Below are 20,471 nucleotides of genomic sequence, written 5' to 3'. Positions count from 1 at the left end.
TTCCTGGTTGTCTTTTCACTTCCACCATACTGATAACTCTGTTTAAAATATTGGCATATGACATAGTTCTCAACATACATTAGATCACTGAGCTGAGAGTGTTTATAAAAGTATTTATACTGCAGTTTCTGCATCAGACAGTACTAAAAAAAAAAAAAACAGTGCAGTTATCTGCAGCTGCTGTCAGAGGAGACAGGAAGAAAGGATGTTAAAGGTTGTTAAAGGAGGAAGGCAGCTCCTGGCTGGGTTGATATATAGCCACCCAGTGGCATTTATGATGCACATTTCTTCACTGCTTTTTATTTGTTTATTGTTGTGTTGAATTACCTTTAAATGAAACTTTGCACATAAGGACACGTGACCACTAAAAGCACCAGACTTGCACGTTTCTTGTGCTGAGCCTTAATAGGACAGGAGTACCATCCAACTGCTCCATTCACTCCCATGTTAAATAAGAGCAGGATCTTGAGCTGGGAAGCTGAGATGGCGGATTTGGTAAATGGCTCCAGAGGCCACATTTCTGACCCCACAGACGCATTTTTCACACAGAGTCTGGTCTCTTACAAAATCAACGGTTTTTTCCAATATGAGTCACGGCCTAGTCGTGGTCAGCCAGAGTTGGAGGGGGTTATTTCACGCCAATCTCTGTCTGACAGACAGTAAACAGGTGACATCTCCATGGTAACCAGAAGAGCAGTTGTAAATACAGCTGCTGTAGATCAGACGACTGATGTCAAACCTCTGCGACACGCTGTGTTTCAGACAGGTGTCAAGTTAGCACAACATACACACGACCAGATGTGCTCAGACACACAAACAGAAACACACATACTAATACGTTCACAAACATACATTCACAAATATACAATCATACACACCCCTGGACACATGCAGACACACAACAGACACACACATACATGCATTTTGATACACACAAAAACACAGGCAGACACATACACACAGATGCACAAAAACACAATCATTCATACACAGACAAAAAGATACACACACATATGGACATACACTCAGACACACACGTCCAGATGTGCTCAGACACACATATACAAACACATTCACAAATATACTCACAGACACATAATCGCACAAACCCCTGGACACACCTCTGCACACACATGCATGCATTGATACAGACATACAAATACACACACAGACACACAAAAACACAAATACATAAAACACAAATACATGCAGACACACACACAGATGCACACAAACACAATCATTCATACACATAGACAAAGATACACACACACAGACAGACATGTCCAGATGTACTCAGACACACAAACATAAACACATATACTAATACATTCACAAATATACTCATGGACACACAATCAGACACATCTCTGGACACATACAGACACACACATACAAATATACACAAATACACAAACACAGGCAGATACATACGCACAGATGCACAAAAACACAATCATTCATCCACATAGACAAAAGATACACTCACATACAGACACACACTCAGACACACATCCAGATGTGATCAGACTCAAACAGGCACACATATATACTCAGACACACAGTCGCACAAATCCCTGGACATACGCCTGCACACAACAGACACACACATACATGCATTGATACAGACACACAAATACACAAATACAGGCATACACATACACACAGATGCACAAAAACACAATCATTCATACACATAGACAAAAAAGATACACACATACAGACACACGCTTCAAGATGTGCTCAGACACAGACACACATATACTAATACATTTAAAAAATATACTCACATACACACACAACCTTGGACACACCCCTTCACACATAAAGACACACACATAAATACACAAAGGACAAATTCATGCACAGACAAGAAGACACATACCTACAGACATCCACACTCACACACAGATACACACAGATGTACTCGGACACACAAACACAAACATATACTAATGCATTCAGAAATATACTCACAGACACACAATCGCACACATACGGACACACACATACATTCACTGAATCAGACACAAACAGATACACACAGAGACACACAAATTCACACAGCAGCAGCGGCAGACAGCAATCCCAACACAAATTGCAACCCAAAGTTGTGGTGTGACCCATTAGAACTACAAAAAGAAGAGGCCACTCCTCTTCTTTTGTTGAAGAGAGCTCGGGCTATACAAACAGTAGGTTTGCTTCAAGCCATTAAACTGGCAATTTTTCATTAAATGTTAGAGGTTGTTTTGAGCTTTAGGTAATGCGGATGTGCTTTGGATACGTTTTTTTCCTCTGTGGATGCAGATGTTTTTCCCAGAGGTTGTGGAACAAACATTTCTAATGCTCTTTAGGAGCAAGCTTAATACTTTTCGCTTCTGCGTAAATCTGGTGAGTGTGGGTTGAAATTATCTTGTCCCCTGGTATCAACTTGTCTTCAAAATCCTTCCTAGTGCTGCTTTATCAGTCCCAAGCAGATGTGTTTAAAGCTGCACAAGCTCAAATGGTGCGAATGGCCTAAAAGTTAGAGAAGTGAGCTTGTACCTGGAAGGTTCAGACCTCTCCTGGAAGGATTAAATTTGGATGGGACAAGTGAAAAATCAATATGTGGCCCCTCCCTCATCATCATCACTGTGGTGCCTTTGGGCGAGGCCCTTAACCTGAGCTACTGCAGTCGAGCTACTCAGGGGGCGGCGGGTCCGACTGAACTGGGCGGTTTCCAGGTGTGAATGTGTGAAACTCTGTGAATATGACCAGGGTGATGTGACTCACTGAGAATCACCAGGTCCACTGAGTTACCACCAAACCTAAACTTAAATGCATGAAATTTGCACTTACAGTCACCTGGAGGCAGGACCGGGGACTCCAGTCAGTGCTCCTGTTGCTTTGTGTTTGATGAATGTGTGAATGTGTGAAATGGCTAAGAAGTTTTTTTTCAGCTTTGCAAAGTGATAATATGTCAGTTTTGGGACGATTGCGTTTACGCCTTTGCTGTGATTGCCATGTGGTGAAAGAAATGAAGAATACAAGTTTAAAGTGTTTATATTATATTGTTTTTCCAGTAAAAACTCTCCGTGTCCTTCATAGGTACCTTTGCTCCAGAGACAGACAAAGTGATTTATGGCCTGGTCTTCCCAATCAACACATTTGAAATTCTCTCTGTTCAGGTTAGTCCCATGATACCGTAAGTCGGTCATCGGTCAAACAGCTCGCCATCGATTTTCAGTAGATGAGGCATGAGCTCATGTTTCCCTCGCCGTGTGAGTGGCCATTTTGTAACCATAACATTATTACTGCACTCTAAACAAACTGCCCAGCTGAGGTGATGGAGGCCAATAAAATGAAATGCCAGGAGCTGGATGTTGTGACTGTTTTTGCTTCCCTCACCGTTGGCAGAGCGCAGCATGAGCGATGTCCCACCCAATGAAAGCATGAAACACGTCTACTCAGGATTAATGATCACAGTTATTGCTTCTTTAACACGCATCAGATAAACACAGCGTTTGATATTATACTAATGTTTGACCCATGTTTCTCTCTTTTAGTTACACTACTATTTATATCTTTGGGAAAGGTCCACCACTTACAAGACTATCTGGGACAAACTGTCAACTTTCATCAAAGGTCCAAGTTGGACACCTGGTAAATCTCGGCTGGGTGACCACGCCGACATTCCCAAGGTCTGTAGAAAAGAAATCTTTGTTTTCATCATTGCTGAAGGAGACATATTTTTACAATAATACCCCAGCCTTCATTACCCAACGTTCACACACTGAAAACACAGGCCTAAATGACTCAGAGCATTCCTTATTGGAGGATTCACATATTCTAAAAGTTTTACAAGAAACTGCCACATCAAATAAGAAGCTGTAAAGCCTTTATAGAAGAAACACAATAAGTTCATTTTCACCGTCTTTAAATGCAGTCTGCGGGCTTCAAACCGCACGCAGTTCAGTTCAGTGCAAGTGTGTGTGTGTGTGTGTGTGTGTGTATTTGTATGTGTGTGCACAGACAGAAATTCAGGCTCCAGTTGTATGCCCCTGCGGTTCACTTTGAAATAACATTGATGGTGTCACATATTTAGTTTCTTCCCCTTTGTCTTTACGATTAAATTGGCCCCTTAAACTCAGCAGGGTGATTCTAAACACGACAGAGCTGGAATTTCACTGAAATGTCTTGAAAGGCTTCGTGTAGACTCATTGATATGTGGTGAGAGAAAGAAAGGGAGGAAAGAACATGTTTCAGGTCTTTGAGAATAAGCAGAACAGCTTGCTGGAATACGTACAGGGTTGGGGATGGGATGCGGAGGGAACCCACATGTGGTGGTTTGGTTCTTCAGGATCCTGGGAAACCCCCTGAATGAGAGACAGGCAACTATGATTGGTCAGGTTTTTTTTTTTTTTTTTTTTTTTTGGTTTTGTTTTTGTTCTTCACTCACAAGAAAGGGAAGCGTTTCAACATGAAGCCCTCAGGCCTAATCACTTATCGTTTTGACACAGAGACAGACAAAACCAGGTCATATGACTCAGGGAATTCTTACGGAGGGACTCATATGTTTCTCAGTGTTTGGGGAAAACCGCTACACCCAATAAATCCTGCATGAGTTTGTAGATGGAACACAACAAGCTAATTTTCACCAGTTTTGAAATTCAGCCTGTAGGAAACTAAAGCAATAAAAAGCCTCTTTGCTACAAATAAACACACAAAAACAAATTTGAACTCATTCTGACTTGAACATACTGAGCTGACGAGGGTTTCCTCGGAATTTTTGCCATGTTGCTTTTTAAAGGCTTTGGCCTCAGTTGGTGTTGTTTTTGTCATTTCCTCATATACCTCCTGCTATAAACATTACAAGACAAGTCAAAGCAGTTTTTTTTTATTTATGTTTTGTAAGGGGGAGATGGGGAGACCTGTGATGCAGGTCAGCAGCTAGACCCCTGTGTTCTCCCACATACCATAACCAGTCTCCAGAACTGTTTTAATGTTTTACAGGATTAAAAAAAATGGAAAGAAACATAGACATATTAATGTATTAATGTTTATTTGGACATATAATATATTCCAAAGTCCCAAGAGTTAAGAGGTTATTGTTTATGCCTTTGTCAGTTGACAACACACGGACAACACGCTGTTCTTCATGTGTCTTCACAGTCGTCAGTCTCTTTTTTTCTGCACTGGGAAGTCAACTCATGAAGTGACACTTGAATCAATGCTGCTGTCAGTTATTTTAACAGGGCATGTCATCTGCTGCGAGGAAATTACTCTAAAAAGTGATTGGGGAATTGCATTTTTCATTTTTCTCATGCAGGTTACTGGACAGGAAGTGCCCCATGAGCCCAGCTGGTCGCTGCCTTTACAAGTTTACGTGGTCCTACACTTCCTGCTGCTGTTGGGCACTTACCATGACCTGTTTGAAAACAAAATGGTACGTACACATCGCTGAACATTTCAGGTTGTTTTTTTGAGAGTGAAACTGGTGACCTTCTGGCTGCACACTTACTGCTGCTGGGCTTAGCCTACTGTAATCCCTCATAGAGGGTGAGACGAGGTGGTCCACGGCTCTTAACTTGAGACTCCCTCGTGTGTTTGTTTGCCAACATTATTTCACCCAATTATGTAGTTTGTTGTGGCTGGTCTATGGTTGAGCAGAGTCCTCTACTTAGCCAGCAGGAAAAGACTAGCTCTGCCTAACATCATGACAGAATGACTGATCAGCATTCCCCTTTAAAACAACCTTTGTCTATTATTTTCCACTCGACGAGCCAAAAGACCCCCTTCCTCCTCCTTCAGAAAAAAAAGAAACAGGTCTCCTCAGCAGTTATCTTTGGAAGGCGTTTTTCCCTAGGCATAGCTTTGGTTAGCCAGAAAGTGCTGTCACGCCCAGCTCCTTCAAACTCCCAGATAAAACGCTGTCTTTTTGTGATCGCTACCTCCGTGGTGCTCCTTCAGTTGTGGTCCCCCCTCACACACGCACACACACATATGCGCACACCTCCCTCCAGGGTCGAGGTTTGCTCTCCCTCTCGGCAAATGAAACACCAGCTGGTGGTCCAGCAGTGAACACAAACGCCTTGATTGTCGAGTCAACCATTTCCCAACCCAAACAGCCTTCAGGATGCAGCAATCAGGACTTGGAGGGAAAATAACAAAGTGAGCACTCCAGCCCAACAATAAATCATGTCACTGTTATGTATTTATACCCACATGTTTGCTAGCTGCTTATTTAGCTTGACAATTGATGATGCATTGCTGGACAATTTATGGTTTTGCGTTAATTTGGAACCACAGGGAATCTACTCTTCAATTTCATCAACGGGTCAACATGTACGGTTTATTATAGGTTTCCTAAACAGATGCTGGTAGAGGCAGAGAGGGAGACTGACCAACTCAAGATTCAGCCCTCACAGCAAATCTCCATCAGTGCCTTCATGGTTTGCACTTCAGTACCTGAAATCATCTCGGTTACAATTTACAGCACTACACAGCAACAAAAGTCCAAATATTTGCCATAATGTAGTAACGTAAATTGTGTAGAATCCCACTTAAGGGCGTTATAAGTTCATTTTTATTGTCCGATACAATACCACAAAGTGAAGCATATTAGCTCAGGGTTTTATTTACGCTGTCAGTACCAGTGAAACAGCATTTACTTCACTATGGGCCTGAGATTTGTGCCTTTCAAACAAAGACAAACTAATCCACATAGTGTTTTGGAAAAAAAAAAAACTAAGATGTTATACTTACAAAAATATGGTCAATGTTTTTTCTCCTTCAGATTTTCATCTCTTGCAATCAGGAGCGAAAAATAGCCCAAAATATTGGATCATAAAATAATCAGAAATGATCATGAGCTTTTATGACATAAAACATTCCCCCTGAAAAGTTCTAAAAAACATTTCACATTCATTATCCACAATAAAGGATCTGTATGAAGAAAGACTTTTCATTGCTGAGGTGCTGGTTACAGTATTTTCCCAGTAGTAACTCTGTCCAACTAGCCCTCATGAACTTTGTCATAATAACGTCTGCAGTAATGCCCTGAATAATGAGTTAATTTGCTTTGTCTCCAGGGACAACAGAATAACACAATCAGTCTGCTGCTAACGGCACAGCGCTGCCACCAGATGTTACGTTTCACTTCTGTCCTCTGCTGTTATTGCTACAGGTTGACACTTGATCACATTAAAAATTAACACGATGAGAGAAGCACGAAACATTTGCTGCTTTGTGTCTCTAAGAATTCCTGTAAATGTAGACGCCACCTGATGACACTGAGGGATTTGTGGAGGATTTCGTGTCGAGCGCGGCGTCTCGGCGGCGAGCCCCAGGGGTGATAGGTAGCCGAACCGAAGAGAGATCATGTGACCAAGCACGTCTGGTGTGCTGAGCCCCCTGGGTTATTAAACACAGATAGGTTCACATAACCTTTGATACCAAAATATTTCTCCACTCAATGCACCTCTTACTAAAAATAACTGTATCTGTAGCCTTTGAACTCAAATACAAAGATCATTCTGCTTTAATAAACTCTGACAAGTCGGTGGTGACTTTTGTTCCTTCACGACGACAGATGGATCAAGCCCTAAATTCCCCTGGTGTGATTCACAGGAAATACAATCATATCATCCCTCTGTGTTCCCATATGAGACCTCAGATATTATAGTTCTTATTGAGGATTATGGATTTTGACCCTTGGATATATATGAAGAAATAGTATTTCATTGCGTCCTGTTGATAGGTTGATTTTATGTTTACTATATATGGCCTTCTGGGTCCGTACAGTATGGGAGCAGTCAGGGAGATCTGGCTGTTAGGCTCTGGATTAAGTGTCAGAGAAATATAAACCTAAACCGACAGCCCACAGCATCCTCAGGAGACACCGGGCCTCCAGCTGCTGCCCTCAGCCAAGGCCGTAGGTTAGAGAACACAAATTAGACCGTACATCACGTTCTGTACTTGCGTGTGTGTGTGTGTGTGTGTGTGTGCGACTTTGTGTGTGTGTCCCAAATAGCTCGGAAAAGGTCAGTAAGAATTTGCATGGGATTTCTGCTCCAGTGTTGGTTGTATTGGCTGCTTTCAGGGGCTATCAGGATTCAAACTTGCAGTCTCTTCCACTGTGGTCAAGTCCCCTGTCAAGGCCCATCTGGGATGATTAGGGCATCTATGTAAACTAGCCTTGTCAGTGTAAAGTATGAGGTGGAGTGTGTTTGCTGCAGAATACTGTGTGTGCCAGTGCACTTATTCTGAAGGTCAGACATGTTTTGGTTGGCATTACCAAGTAAACAGTCAAACAGCCATGCGGTTTTTGACTGCTCTCCCAGTCAGGTCTCCTGTGATTGTAACTTAACCAGCCATGATATTGATTTAAGCTTTAGATTCTAATGTATTTTTCCCCAACCGCACTTCTCATGGCATGCAAATATATCTTGATCCTAGATGCTCTCCCAGTTAACCATTCTGGGGATGATCAGCTACATTCTGCTCACTCTCACATCCCTGGGCTTCATCATCGACCAGAGGTACGGTACACACGTTTACCTGTGCGCTAATGTTCATGTTTATGTCGCATCAGGGAGCCCACTCGGTTAACTTAGTTATTCCTGGAACATCATCACAGCAAAATGTGATTAACGTCCTTGAGGTGAGCGACAATAAGGTGAAGGTTTCTGTCTGCAGTATGATTAAGCCTTGGTGTTGTGTTGTTGGTTGATGTGTCCCCGTGCTCAGGCCCACGGCCGCTGTCTTGGAGATGCTTCGCTGTGTCGTCATGGTGATGGTGCAGAGGTGCGGCTACGTGAATCCCCTGACGCCTTCACTGGCTGTGCCCACAGAGGTAAGACGACCTGCTTGGTAGTTTCTGCTTCCTCCATCAACAAATAGGCCAATTTAGCTCACGTTTAGGAACTTTACATGATATTACTCAAAAAACTTTTAGCCTGATGCTGGAAACATATTTATTGCTAACACCTCCGTGGTTTTTCTGCTTCAGTAACTCATTCACTGATGATTCATTTGGAGATACTGGTGCACTATGCTACTGTGGTTAGAAACTGATGTCGTGTGAGGACAGTTGCCTGGAGCAGAGCTGAGGAGAGGGCTGCACACATGTCCACATCCACCAGGATCTTTTTCTAATGTGCCGTCTTCAAACCCAGCCAACACTTTGTCAGACTTCATGCGCCTCCCTTTACAACTCCTTTCACATATGTAGTAATACTCCCCAAGACCTGTGACCCTGTAGACGTCGACGTGTAGAATCTGCAGCTCTGACGTTACCGTTTAACACTTTGAGCTAACGTTAGCTTCACTGACTGTTAGTTGCTGCTATTTACAGCCTAGAATCAAACAGAAAGTACTAATATGCGTTTGTTAACAATGAAATCAATTTACGCTTTAACTGGAAGAGTCCAGCTGTTGACAACTACTCATTTAGCTGCTAAATCCCAGTCTGAAAATGATCAGTGTTTGTAAAACCCCAAAATCATAGTCTTTTCTCTAGTTTTACAAAATGGTGCTTTTCCTGAAGAAAACTATGTCTGAGTAAATGCTGCAGACACTGGCCTGCAGAGACCACACTCACCAGACAACAACCAGGAGTTTAAGTTGTGGAATTAGCTACAGCAGGGTTGTTATTTCAGCTGGGGACACTGACGGTCGCCAGCTAAAACAAAAGCTTTCTTGATGTTGTCATGTGAGCACATATAAGAAAAATGTGATATTTTTCCTACAGGTGGCGCTTCAGCAGCATCATAGGCATCATTTGTTCTTAGTAGCTGGACTGGAGAGTAGAAAGTCTTTATTTTGGAAAATGAATGTTTTATGTATGTATGTGTCGTGTGTTTTTCTGTGATTTGAGTTAAACCTTTTCAATGAAGAAAGATTTCGATGACCTGAAAATTACTTGAAGACTACTTTAATGTAGCTTGTCACTTTTCCATAGTGGCATATTATAGAAATTGCTGTTTATTTGAGGCCAAACACAAAACCATATCCCACATTAGAGTGGTTTGATATGGTTTTTTACAGTTACAACACCAGGGTGTCAGCCTGCACAGGCCTGCAGGTAGCTCACGTCTGCATGTTGAGTTGGACCAACATTTTTTTTTTTTTTCTTACAAAATACTGTAGGAGCACACTTTAAAAACAATTTTATTTCTTGGCCACTGTAAAGTTAAACAAGTTATGGACACAGACTAGAATATAAGAACAGTTTTAATGTATGTGGTGATGTGTCACGATGCCATGACTTATACGTTCATCTTATAAACTGGGGAATGTGTGACATGTGAACATTAACACTATGTAGATATTTCAGGTTCATCATTGACAGTATCATGTTTCTCTTGTGTGTGTGTGTGTTGCCTGTGATTGTGTGTGTTGTGTGGTCTGTTTTGTGTGTGTGAGCTGGGTGCTAAGTCCTGCAGCCCTGTGATCTATGAGTCCAGATGCGTCGCCCAATTGACCATAAAATTGGCGTGCTTTTCTGGCTCTGGCAGCCCAACTGTAGATGGCGGGTGACCTCTCATTACGTTCCCTACGTCTTTTTTTTTCCCCTCCCTCTCTGCTCGCCCTCGCTGCTTCCCGTCACAGCCAGTGTGAACGAGAGCTACACTTCTGGAAGCAATTAGCACCGTCTGTCGCTAACTAGCACTGGCTGATGAGATTTGCACGTGAGCACTGAATCGCCATTTTTATTGTCCTCTGACTCCACATCTGCACTGCTCAGGTGTTCGAAAGACAACTCGAGTCTTTAGCCTTTTCTTTTTCTCACCATAAAATGGAATAAAACCAAATGATTATAATTTTTTTCAAAACCGTGTGTAAAAAGAAGTTCCTGCATTTGGAGCAAAGAAATGTCTTGATTTATGATGCACATGCTTCATGGCTGTGTCACTTTGACAGCACTGTAGGTTTTATGCAGCCGTTTCCTAAAGCAAATCATTAAGCTTCATTTGAAGTCGCACTACATCAGGTTGAGGTGAATGAACGCCTTGCATGCAGGTGGGGCTCATTGAAAATCTTCACAATTTAATTGAAATGGTTCCTGACATATCTGTGCTCTTTGCTCACAACTACAGCAAAGGAAAAATGCGAAACCACCCCCAGACTTTAAGGTTCTTTAATGATATACAGGTCTGATGTGTGAGGTGAACGGCCAGCTCTTTGTTGCAGGAGGGGTACGTGTTTTGAAGTCGGGCCAATCAATTAACAGTCGCAAAAAGTGGAGGAGGGGAAATTCATATTTAATTGTATTCAGGCTCATGCGACTGTACAGTTAGGGGGGCACTATGGGGAAAAAATCTACAAAAACTAGGTTGGCTTGTGGTCCTTCAGACCCAGTGGTGTGATATACTGCACCCTTAAAGCTCTCAGTGGTATTTATAGCGGCTCTGGAGATTTCCCTTGTAAAGCTGCAGGCTTGACCTGTAAACCAGGGCTGCCTCTCGCTTCCAGTCGCCCACTCACCCGCCCAAAACCCGTCTGTGCAGTTCACATGAAGCCCTGGCAGCTTCAGATGAGATGAGGCTGAAAACTGTTAGTGTGTGTGTGTGTGTGTGTGTGTAAATGAGTGAGGCAGAGGGTGGGCTGTTCACGGTTATAGCTGTCTAAGCATCTTTCTATCTCTTTGCTGTCAATATGAGCAGTATATGTATATGTGTAATATTTAGGAAGTTGTGTCTCAACCTTCTTTTGTAACCTCATATTAGCCATCATGGAGCACTGGTTGCACACAAACAGAACACAAACCAATACTGGATATTTGTGGGTATTAGAAAGTTAGTTATTCCTATAATTTGGTTCTTAAAAGGTGTGAGTAAGATATGTGGAGAACAGGACATTTTACAGTTAATAAACAGTGGTTTATTAACTTAACTGCTTAACTGTCCCTAACATGCTGCGAACATACTACAACCAGTTCAGGACTGCAGCTGCTTATAAACATAAATGGTCGACTGATTTATCAGATTCATGATTGAGGGACTGGAATATATGACAATACAAGGATTTAGATTTACACATCTCTAGATTCACTTGGTAAGCACTCTATTTGAATAAAGAGTCCAAAATCCCATGGCAAAATGACATGGGATTGATTTAGTTTTCTTTTAAAATTTAACCAATTGCTTATTGCATTGCCACTTTTTAGCAAATTGAATTTCCGATTGCATAATGCAGTTTCAAATTGCATATTGACTGTAAATTGAATTGCAAATATATTGTCCCAAACAATGTGCCATCATTTGACAGCTTCTAGTGCTGTTGGCCATTTCAGATAGTTTGTACCAAAAAAAGAAAGAAAAAAAAAATCTTCCAATCAGCTCCCCTAACTGATTTTTAGACTTTCTTGATTAATTAGCAGGGTTGTTCAAATCACATTGCAGTTCTGCAGAGCCCATAATGACTTTTGTTGTATCTGAGCAACAGTCAACAATCTTCAGTATATAATGATTTAAAACTGAAATATAACTGTTGTTATATGTGAAGCTAGAATGAGCAAATACTACTTGACAGATTATTATAGTAACAACCACCTAGATTTGAACCCAGACAGTATGTATGTGGGGGATACCAGAATAACAGCAGCCATAGTCTCTGCAATTACTTAAATCAGCACCTTTCTGACAACATGTCAACACCAGTTTAACTTCAGGAAGGACTTTTATTGCAGGGCTGTTGTGCTTGATTGCATTCTAATGTCTGGTGTTATTTGGTCCACCCCATGTATGTGTGTGTCCACATGTACCGCATGTCTGCATTTAGCAGAGCATCAGCGGGCCACTTGTGCAGCTTGGACTGTAATGATGTAACACGTGGTTGTACGACTATATGGGCCCCTGGTTTTGCCTGAAGCAAGAGGGAAACGTGCTGTGGAGCAGACACTGTGTATCCCAGAGTAATTAAACAACTGTTCTCTAAACAGCAGCCACTAACTGCTGCTGAAGTCACAGTAATTTAAGAGGAGAGCTCATAAAAATACACCTGTCTGGTTGAGAGGGAGAGAGCCTCTCAGGCTCCTGTTGACTGTCGTATTTTAGATTTCCAACAGGGGAAAAGAACTTGGCATCTTTTGTGTTTTCCAGTTTTTTTGTTTTTTTTTTATGTCAGTATTTTATAGTTATGAAATGAAGCAAATCACCCAAATAGAATAATAAAAAGCCTGAGAAACTTCTAACTGCTTTGTTTTTCTTTTAAATTTTACTGAGATGTTTCCTTGTAATAAAAGTTCAAGAAATGGTATATTCGCTCATGCAAGTTTGACACTCGAGAAGAAACTCTAAAGCTACATAATCCATTTGAATCCAGAATATAAAAAGAAGTCATCTAAATTGTTTTCAAACCCCACTGAATTTTCCATCTTCATCTCTGCTGATACTGTTTTCCAGTCTCGAAAGAGCCTGTTTCTGTCAGAGTTTGAAGGGAAAGATAAATGGTGCATGGCCAAAGAAGAGGTCAGAACAATATTGTGAAGTTCATGTAGAACACAAAGGCCCGGCCTCGTCACAAAATGGCGTTATCTTTAGCAGATCACCTGACTTGTGTGTGAAATGTGCAAATCCCACCCTCCCTTCCCGCTCTCCCAGCCGTGAGGGGGCAGATAGGACAGGAAACGGCGAGAGGTCACTGCTATCTGAGAACGTTGTTTCCACTTGCTAGATCTCAGGTGCGAGAGGTTAGCAGCCTTTCTTTGAAACAGGAATGTGTGGTAGCAAGAAGCAGCGCTGAGGTTAACAGGATTGTTTGGAGCTGTGGAAACTCGGTGAGCATGACATCATCTGAGAGCTCGCAGGAATGGAAAGGAAAGGAAATCTCCTCCCAGGGAGAAAATGGAGGGATTTGAAAGAGAAATGCTGGGTAGGACTGTTCCGTTGGAGTAAACAGCGGGGTGGTCGGCTGTACACAGTGTGAAATATTATCACTCAATGTGCAGGGGATCATGCCCATCAAAGAGTAACCGCTTGGTTTATGTTGTCAAACCACTTGCCAGGTAAAGCTATGGAAAGCTACAGTAACAGCAATTGGCCCTTTGAGGATATTTTTGCAGTATTTAGTTTTGGGTTTTAGTTCTGTGGCCAACGTTGACTTTCTTTTAAATTTGTCTTCCTATTTGTGCTTTAAGTCATGGGTGAAACACAACAGTCGCCCAGTTTATGGTGCAGCCTCAGAGCCAACACGTGAACCTGATTGAACCTGACGACAGCTGTTCTGCTGTTTTTACTTATTCTTATTTCTCCATCTAGACGATGTCCCAAAACTTTAACGCCAAAATCCAAAGATGTCTGCTGACAAATTCAAAATATAACAAATCATAAAAGATATTCAGAAAGTTCATATATAAATAAGTCAAAACTCTTAGCTGTAAAATTGGTTGACTGCTGAGTGAAGGCTTACCTTATTCATTTAACAATCATTATTGCAGTGCAGGGCTTTTATCACTCTCCACTCAGTTTATTAATCTCTGTTTTTCCACCACACTCGTTGGCTTACTGGCTAACAATCGCACATTTGATACTGTTGTAAAATCCAGTTCTTCATCCTCCTTTTTCACAATAGTCCAAGCTAAGAAGTATCTTGCCTGAAGTGAGCTGGAAAATGTCTCCTGCTGCCAGGATTTATGAGCAATAGCCACTGTCACACAGACAGAATCACAATAAGTTTTTCCCTGCGGTTCATCTACGAAAATAATACAAGCATCAGTGCTCCATCAATCAAAGATCAGTTGACAGGGTGTAGAGAAAAGGTCCAGGATGACACACAGTATTTCTCAGTAGAGAGTAGGTGTGTATTGATCCAAATTGTAATCCCCTGATATGATCCCTAAACTCAAGATACTGGCCAATAAGCAGAGTAGCTGTCTGCGCCCCATGACTGGGATTGAGGTGTCATGAGGAAAGACTGTATTTATGTCAGTGCCACCGTACATGGTGCCACTGCTACGTGACTGTGTGTGTGTGAAGAGTCTAACTGAAAGGCATTGCTGTGCGTAGATACTACCCATGTAATATTTGACAGCAGAAACACAGTTTAATTAGAAAAAACACTTAAATTGGATCAGTCATATCATCCTTTATAAGGTCGCTGTCTGTGCTGACACTGATCCGTTACTTTTTGCAGCTCTCAGAGGCTTTTGTTTGGTTTCTTGTTACATACCCTCAACCACAGTTTAAGCCCCATTGCCTCGTTTTCATGCCAGGCTCCGCAAACTTTATCCTGCATCCATAAAACTACGTAATCTTGGCTGGCATGTGGCCTCAGCACATGCATCTCAAATTTGACACATCTCTATATCCAAGCTGACTTTGTGGGGTTCCTTGTTTATGATTGATTGCTCTGTGTCCCCATAACATTTTCTTTTATTCCTTCCAGAACACTCTGATAGCAAACATATTTTCACTTGTATTCTACAGCATCAACATGCAAACCGTGTGTCCGCTCCTGCTTTCTTCCTCTGCAGCAGCATTTTAGTGTGTTTGCTGTTGTTTTGTCCACAGCTCCTACTAGAGTATCAAAATGCAAAGGCAGTTCCTGCATGGTAAAGTTTGTATGTGATGGACAAACCGATGCAGAGGAGATGTCATGTGGGTCAATGACAATCTGCAAAGACATGCTCTAGTGCTCCAAGACTTTAAGTGCACATTCATCTAAAGCTCCTGCACTCTGCCACAGGAACCTCTCTCATTTCTTGACTGAGGATCCCGGAGATGGACATTATTCTGTTGGTCAGTGATCACTTTCTGACCTAATAACTGCTGATGCAGTTTTTTTTTTTGCTCATAATGTTGTATCTGCTGTTTTTTCTGCCTGACTGTCTGAGACCTTGTTCTTCCCTTCTAAGGCTGTGACCTCCCTTAAAAAAACCATTCTGATATTTTTTGTTCTGACTTTGGAACTGTTCTTTAAGGTGACAGACTCAGAGATCCTGAACGGCCTTACTGGAACAGCAGTCTTTGGCCTTGCCGGATGACTTTTGCGTTTGAAGCAAATGTTCTTTCCTGATTAATGTGATCTTGTTTCAGAATGTCTTGATCAAATAAACTTGAATTGGGGGAGTAGATCTTCAGTGAGTGTGTTTGTTGTTGTGCTGACACCTTGGACCACTCTGGTAGAAATGGGGCATTTGTCTGTTAAGCTGTAACACTTGTGCAGTATTACACTAAATTGGCAGTGTTAATTACTGCCTCTTTGAACCCAGAATGCCTCGCGTGGCAGGAACACACAATGGCTGACTCCAGAGCTCCACAGCAGAAATGTTTTGATAAATATCTGAGTTGGAGTGAAGAAACACCCCTCACAGGCATTCATTGGGAACTCTTCTCTGACAAATCCCAAATAATCCAAATTGGACCCAGACTTCTTCCCTTTGCTCCATGAAAATGCAAACAGGGAACTTATGAAAGTTAATGTAACTGCCTGTCCTCTCCAACATCTTTGTGTTTTGGACTCATGCCCGCTAGCCTGCTGTGTACCAACCATTGTGCTATTTACCAAACTGATCCACTAGTGTGGCCACCCAGGGATCTGTGGTTAATGGTGAACAGTGGTGCCAAGCTTCTGGCATCTACAGTGAATTGAACAGACGTAAAAACGGTCACTCTAAGCAATTTGTCTTGTGTTTTTAATGTGATGTTTCAGGAATGGTCTGGATGAGTCGTCGTGGCCTTTTAGCAAACACATGATAAATGAATACAGAGACCAGATGTGAAAAGGGAAACTCCTGAACAACTGTATCATCCTAAATTGACCTATAATCAGACCATTTCGTGTTTAGCTACACTTTCATCAGGCAGCAACTGACTTTTCACACGAGTTTGTCTGGCCTCGCCGTGCCTGCCTGCCTGTGTGTGCGTGTGTGTGTGCGTGTGTGTGTGCATGTGGGAGTGTGAGACTGTGTTAAACAGCAGGCTCTACACTGATCCTCTGGTGGTATATTAACCTGACTGGCATATCCTTCCTGAGTCTGCTCAGACAACCTGAACACTGTATATCTGCTCGTAATGATCACAGGGGAAGTCCTCTTTGTGCATGTGCATATGTGAAAGTGTACTTGGGACTGTGTGTGTGCTAAAGTGTGTGTTTCATGTGTATGTGTGAGAGGATTTACAGTATGTGTAATGTGTATATGCACGTGTGCTTACACTCCAACCGTAAACGGTAGTTTATTTACCTTCCCAGTAGTGATTCTGAGCTGCGCTGTCTTTTAGCTTTGTTTTGGGTCAGCTACTTGTTGACTGTGACCGTCTGCTGTTTGGTGCTAAGCAGATTTGCTGCATAAGCTGCTCAGAGGCAGTGGAGCTACAAACTGTGTGTTATGTAGTATTTTACTGTGTGTGCACCAAGAGAAGCAGATAAGTGAGAAATGCAACTTCTGTCTCTTGCTCACGTTGGTTCTTCTAAGTTGTAGCTTTCGATTAAACCATATTGAGATTTTCTTTTTTTTTTTTTTGAATGTTGTTTTTCTCCAGTTTAGCAATGTTTGGAGGTGAACCTCCAGCTACTCTGCACTGCAGCCAGGTTAAAACAAAAAGCTCAGAATTATTTTCCGACACAGTCCAGCCAGGCCTGGTGGACTGTAAGCAGCCATATGGAGAGGGAGCTCTGGAAACATCCCATTACAGGTCATATATCACATGTCTGACAGCAACCATTCTGCCTTGTTTTCATTTCAATCATGAGTACAGCTGCATTGGAGAGCAGCACGACTCTGCCATGTTAACCCGCTGAAGGCTGGAAGACAGTACCCAGGGCCACTAAATGCCCCACAGGGGTGTAAAACATATCTGCTGGATGCTTCGTATCCATCAACAACACCCAAATGACTCAGTTTGGACCAGTTTTCTTTTGAAGGTCAATACAGATTTTTTTTGTGTGTTGGAGCTGCAGATGGCCCATGTGTAATGGTTTTATGTTTGACCAAGATTCAAGTACTGTGTGTTTTTGCCAGAACTGTAGTTTACTCAGGCTACAAAACATTTGGAACAGTGTTTACGCCACCATGGGACACTAACACTATAAAGCGGCTATTTAGCTCTCTAATCCTGTATTTTTAGTACAGGCAAGTTAACCATGTTTACATTTTTATTTATACTAAAAGGTGGTAGGCTGCCCAAATCTTATTTCAGAAACTGGAAACACAACTTTGCTGTGTTTAGACTGTTCTCATTAATGAAACCAAAATGTGTGGTGCCAGGGGAAAGCTCAGTTTCTCCAGCAATCACAGTTTTATGCAAAAGATTTAGGCACTAAAAGTAAAGTGAACATACTTTTAGAAATATTAGAATTTATCATTTGCCTTCATATAAGCTGAAAAATCCTAAGTTGAATCCATTTTTGCTCAGTATTTGCTGTGACCATCTTTAAAGCAGCACAATGGCACTTGTACACAGTTTTTTAAGCGACTTGGCTGTCCCAAGCATTTTGGAGAACTTCAACAGTTTGTTCTTTGGATTTACACTTTCTCTTTGCCTTCTGTCTCCTCATGTAATCCCAGACTGACTGTTGAGATCAGGACTCTGTGGAAGTCACACCATCTGTTGCAGGACTCCTTCTTGTCCCTTAAGATACTGCTCTTTATGACTTTGACTCTATATTTGGCTTATTGTCATGCAGAACCTAAAACCTTTGCCGAGTACTACATTTCACACCTCATGATTTACATCCAGTGCCATACATGCAGTGCATTTTCAGTGACAATGCATAAAGTGTTGAGCTGTTTATGTATCGAGGCTGGAAGTGGAGCTCTAACTTTAAATGGGTGTATGAAACATTTACCTTCCTTGAAGTTTGCAAACCTTCACATGCCTGCTAGAAATGTTTGCCTTCAGCTGCCATCATCATGATGTTCTCTAACCTTACTAGTACCATAGTTGCCATGTGCAGATGTTGTGGAAAGTTTTCATTTTGAAGTGTTCTTGTTGCAGTGGGAAGATGATGTTGTTTTGCAAATCAAGGGTTCATCATCTACAGTATGTGGTGGCCATTTTCTCAGTCTCAGCTTATTAGACTCAGTTCTACACTGTCAGACTTTGATGAGCGTTTGTCAGTCCAAGCTTTAGTTGCAGTAGACGATCATAGTTAGCAGAGGATGAATCCCAGTGACCTTGGCAAACTGTTAAAATTACTTACCTGAAAAATAAGACAACTAAGACACAAATGAAAAATGAGAGGACGTCTCTAGGATTTTTTTCTCTGGGCATCCTAAGTGTTTGTACCAACTGCTCTGTACGAATTGTTCAGCAGAAATTAAGAAAATATGGCAAACAGACATGTAGCATATGAATCGACCTACGTCTCTTAATCAGCCTGAACCAGGCCTGAACACATTTGTAACCAGCACTGAGCTGCTCCTGTCGACCTCAGTGCACCTCTGACTGCGACTGTTTTTACCCAAGACATTGGTGCTGAAAAAGAACCTTCGTGTCTTCCTTAAATAAATAAAGCTCATGAAAGAAGCAGAGAAAATCTACAAAAACCACATGTTCGTGGTTTTTATGTATTACTACCCTTAACAAAGTACCTTCTGCCCAATACAAAGTGAGTGTGAGTGGATTTGCTGAGATCTCTACTTTGAGACCCGCTGCTGCTTGGCCGTTGTGCTTATTTGTAGACGATCAAACCCGCTTCCTTCCACTATGTAATCTGTCCCACATGGATTTCCTACAGAGTCCATTAAACTGTAGAACAGTGGGAAGAATGAGACGAGATGGGAGCAGAGAAAAATAGGTGCCCTGAACACATGGCTTTGATAGAAACCTCCGTCATGTTTCAGTCTGTTTGAGTGAAATGCGATTTGTGAGGTTCTGCCAAGCCTGCACTCTGCTGCTCAATCCCTACCCGTCTCTTGGGATGGACACAGTGCAACTTCATATATTTATAATCTTCCATCTGTTTTTCCATCAGGGAATTCAGACTTGTAGCCATCATATAATAGAACTGGTATTAAGTGGATTTATCTTTAAACAGTGCCAAAGAATGTGCTGATCTGTGTTGAATGTGTGATACTCTGTTATATGGACAACTTTGGGACACCCCCAGAAATATTGCACATTTTGTTGATTTTTTTTATTTATTTATTTTTTTTAAATACAACCTGAGCGGCAAAGTGGCAAAAACTCTAATGTTAATGCACTGTTGAAATCTGGGCACCTTAATAAGTCAGTGCTTCGTAAAATTCTCTGTCAGATACCAAAGATTGCAAATGTAGGCAGCTACAGCTCTTCCCTCACATCAGTTCAGGTTCTGAGATATTTGAGGTGCTGTGTGTTCATAAATGTGGCACTGGGTGTTTAGACTACATTAAATTAAATATAAATCGAATGAGCAAACTAGAAGTGAGCATAACAGTGTGCAGGATTGTTTTCTGTTTCATTCGAGGCCCAGACACAGCTTCAGCTTCAGCACTGCAGAAATATTGTTTTCCATAATACACCATAAAAACATTCAAAGGGACGTAGCTACAGTGTCTGTGCATGACA

The 20,471-nt window shown here is 41.8% G+C and overlaps 1 protein-coding gene across 1 annotated transcript in view; it reads left to right on the top strand.

Annotated features, from left to right (window-relative positions):
• The window catches only part of agmo (alkylglycerol monooxygenase), a 39,331-nt gene that overhangs the window by 16,730 nt on the left and 2,130 nt on the right, over positions 1-20,471 (top strand). The window contains exons 8-12 of the mRNA XM_026317746.1: positions 3,088-3,167; positions 3,546-3,680; positions 5,309-5,425; positions 8,437-8,519; positions 8,728-8,833. Of these exons, the coding sequence (XP_026173531.1) occupies positions 3,088-3,167; positions 3,546-3,680; positions 5,309-5,425; positions 8,437-8,519; positions 8,728-8,833 (521 nt within the window). The remainder of the gene's footprint in view (positions 1-3,087; positions 3,168-3,545; positions 3,681-5,308; positions 5,426-8,436; positions 8,520-8,727; positions 8,834-20,471) is intronic.

This window comes from Mastacembelus armatus, chromosome 16 (assembly GCF_900324485.2).
Source record: "Mastacembelus armatus chromosome 16, fMasArm1.2, whole genome shotgun sequence".
NCBI classification, from domain to species: domain Eukaryota; kingdom Metazoa; phylum Chordata; class Actinopteri; order Synbranchiformes; family Mastacembelidae; genus Mastacembelus; species Mastacembelus armatus.
This window is presented reverse-complemented; position numbering and strand designations above follow the sequence as displayed.